The 2,490-nt window shown below is 59.8% G+C and overlaps 1 protein-coding gene across 1 annotated transcript; it reads right to left on the bottom strand.

The window, feature by feature from the left end:
• Positions 1-170: 170 nt before the first annotated feature.
• On the bottom strand, positions 171-1,981 carry LOC103798850 (tubulointerstitial nephritis antigen-like; the record flags this gene model as incomplete). Its single annotated transcript, XM_009071131.1, has 5 exons — positions 171-311; positions 471-516; positions 941-1,064; positions 1,517-1,562; positions 1,798-1,981. Coding segments are annotated over 5 exons (541 nt in total), but the record flags the coding sequence as incomplete, so codon positions are not given.
• Between the last annotated feature and the right edge of the window lie 509 nt (positions 1,982-2,490).

The following is a 2,490-nucleotide window of genomic DNA, read 5'->3' as shown; positions in this document are numbered from 1 at the left end:
GGACATCCCCCCAACACATGCCCCACTGCACTCAGCCGCTGTGTCAGCACAGTGGGCACACAGCTCCCACCCAGGGCACAGTCCCAGCCCCCTGCCCAACCTGCTGGGGGGATGGAGGGGCTGCAGGGGGGACAAGGACACTGGTGGGAGGGCCGTGGGCAGTCTGGGGGTCACTTGTGGGGCATGTCCTCCATGCTGACCCGACCCCAGACTCCCACCACGAAGGTCTCCACCTCGCACTCGTTGACGCCGCGGGCGATGCGAAAGTAGCCACCCTCGCCCCACGCTGTGCCCCAGGAGTTGGCTGCTGTCTGCAGAGGGGCCACAGGACATGGCTCAGCACCGTTGGACACCCCATTCCCCAAGCTGAACCTTTTTTTTTCCATTCCCCAAGCTGAACCCCACCAGGGCATGGGGAAACAGCAGCAGCATCGCTGAGCCCCCACGAACTCGTGACACCAAACACTCACCCAGTATTTTTGGGTCTGGCCATCAGGGAGTTGCTCTTCTCCCCACCTGCAGCAGGAGAGGATGGTTGAGGGGGGTTCACCTGCACCCCCAGGCTGTGGGATCCGTGGTATGGGGGGATGCTGTGGTGACCCTGCTGCTCGTTTCCTGACCCTGTCACTTCCCCAGGGCCAGGGAGAGGTATTCACATCCGCTCCCGGAATACAGCCAGGTATATTTAGCCATGGAAGGAGGAAGGAAGAGCCAGCACAGGGCAGCCTGCCCTGCTCCCCTCCTTGGCCTCGACCCCCTCCTTGGGATCTGCACATCCAACCCACCTCCCTCCTCCTCTGACCACTGCACACTCGTGACACTTGTGGCAGCCTCCTTGGCTCCCCAACTCCTCTCCCTGCCCGGAGCAAGAGGACACTTCTCCCACCTGGACCAAACCTCCCCACACACCCCTGAGCCTCCCACAGCACCTCCCACCTACCCAGTGATCTTGACCGAGTGGGTCCCATGTCTCTGGTGCTTTGCCCCCTTCCCCTCAGCCACTGGTGTGTGCCGGTAGATCCCACTCTTGTACATGAAGAAATCCTCGTGTACCTCCAGGATGGCTGCGGGAAGGGGGAGAGGGTTTGAGGACACTGTCCCTGTCCCAAGGGATAAGGCTCCATGTCCCCCAGGGTGGAGGATGAGGGCAGGGAATAACAGCATTGCACAGCAGGAAGGAAGGCAGTGGCCAGATCCTCCCCTGGGTGATGTAACAACACTCAGAGGAGGTTTTAAAAAAAAAAAAACTCCACAAAGTTAAACAAAAGCAACTGCTGAGACGGTGATTAAATCTCAGGAGTTAATGAGCAACCAGTGCCCGCTGGGGTGGGCAGCGTGACGGGCACGGGAGAGCACAGCACTGCCAGGCACATTGCTGAGCACAAAGCAGGGAGAGCAGCAGGTCCTGCCTCCCACACCATCCCCCAGCCCCAGGAAGGGCATTTTCCCCCCCAAACCACAGCAGCACACCCAGTTTAGGGATGCACAGCTGGGGGTGCCCACACCAGCTCCATACCTTGCACGGGGCCGTTCTCCAGCAGCTCCTTCATGATCTCCTTCTCCTGCAAGCACAGAGCTGGGTGATACCTGGCACCTCCCAGCACTGCCCTCCCCACCCCACGGGGATGCAGGCAGAGGCACTCCAAGCACCCACGGGTGGGTGTTGAGGAGATGCTTGGGTGGAGGAGGAGCAGCTCCCCCGGAGGCTCAGCAAAGGGGTTTTCCCAGCTTCACTTCTAAACTTGGCTTTCCCAGGCAAACAACCCCTTCCCACTCGCCCATGCCAAGGGCACTCACGCTGGAGGAGAGGCGATAGGCAGGGGTGGACTGGTAGATCTCGTTGGAGTGGGTCTGGGGGTTGGGGCACTGAGCCGTGGCCTGGCGCTTGCCACGGCCCGTGGAGCGGCTGTGCATCATGCAGGGCTGAGCTGCCAACACGCTCTCCTGGCTGGTGAATGGGTAGCACTGGTCTGTCACCACCCTGAGCAGAGAGACAAGGGCATGAGGAGGGGAAGGACCACCTGCTTCATCCCCATCCCAAACCTCATCCTCATCCTGAAAACTACTGCCATGCCCAACCTGATCCCCACAGCCATCTCCATCCCAAACCTCATCCCCATCCTGAAACTACTGCCATCCCCAACCTAATCCCCACACCCATCTCCATCCCAAGCCCCATCCCCATCCTGAAAACTACTGCCATCCCCAATCTGATTCCCATACCCATCTCAAACCCCATCCCCATCCTGAAAACTACTGCCATCCCCAATCTGATTCCCATACCCATCTCAAACCCCATCCCCATCCTGAAAACTACTGCCATCCCCACACCCATCTCCATTCCAAATCCCACTCCCGCTCCCATCCCCAGCTTGATTCTCACTCCCATCCCCACCCCAAACCTAATCCCATCCCCACACTAAACTCCACTCCCATCCCAAACCCCACTTTCCATCCCCACCCCTATGCCCACTCTGGTCCTCAACCCAA

The sequence above is a fragment of the Acanthisitta chloris genome, unplaced genomic scaffold (assembly GCF_000695815.1).
Source record: "Acanthisitta chloris isolate BGI_N310 unplaced genomic scaffold, ASM69581v1 scaffold38953, whole genome shotgun sequence".
NCBI classification, from domain to species: domain Eukaryota; kingdom Metazoa; phylum Chordata; class Aves; order Passeriformes; family Acanthisittidae; genus Acanthisitta; species Acanthisitta chloris.
Note: the sequence above shows the minus strand (reverse complement) of the source record. Positions and strands in the feature narration are given on the sequence as shown.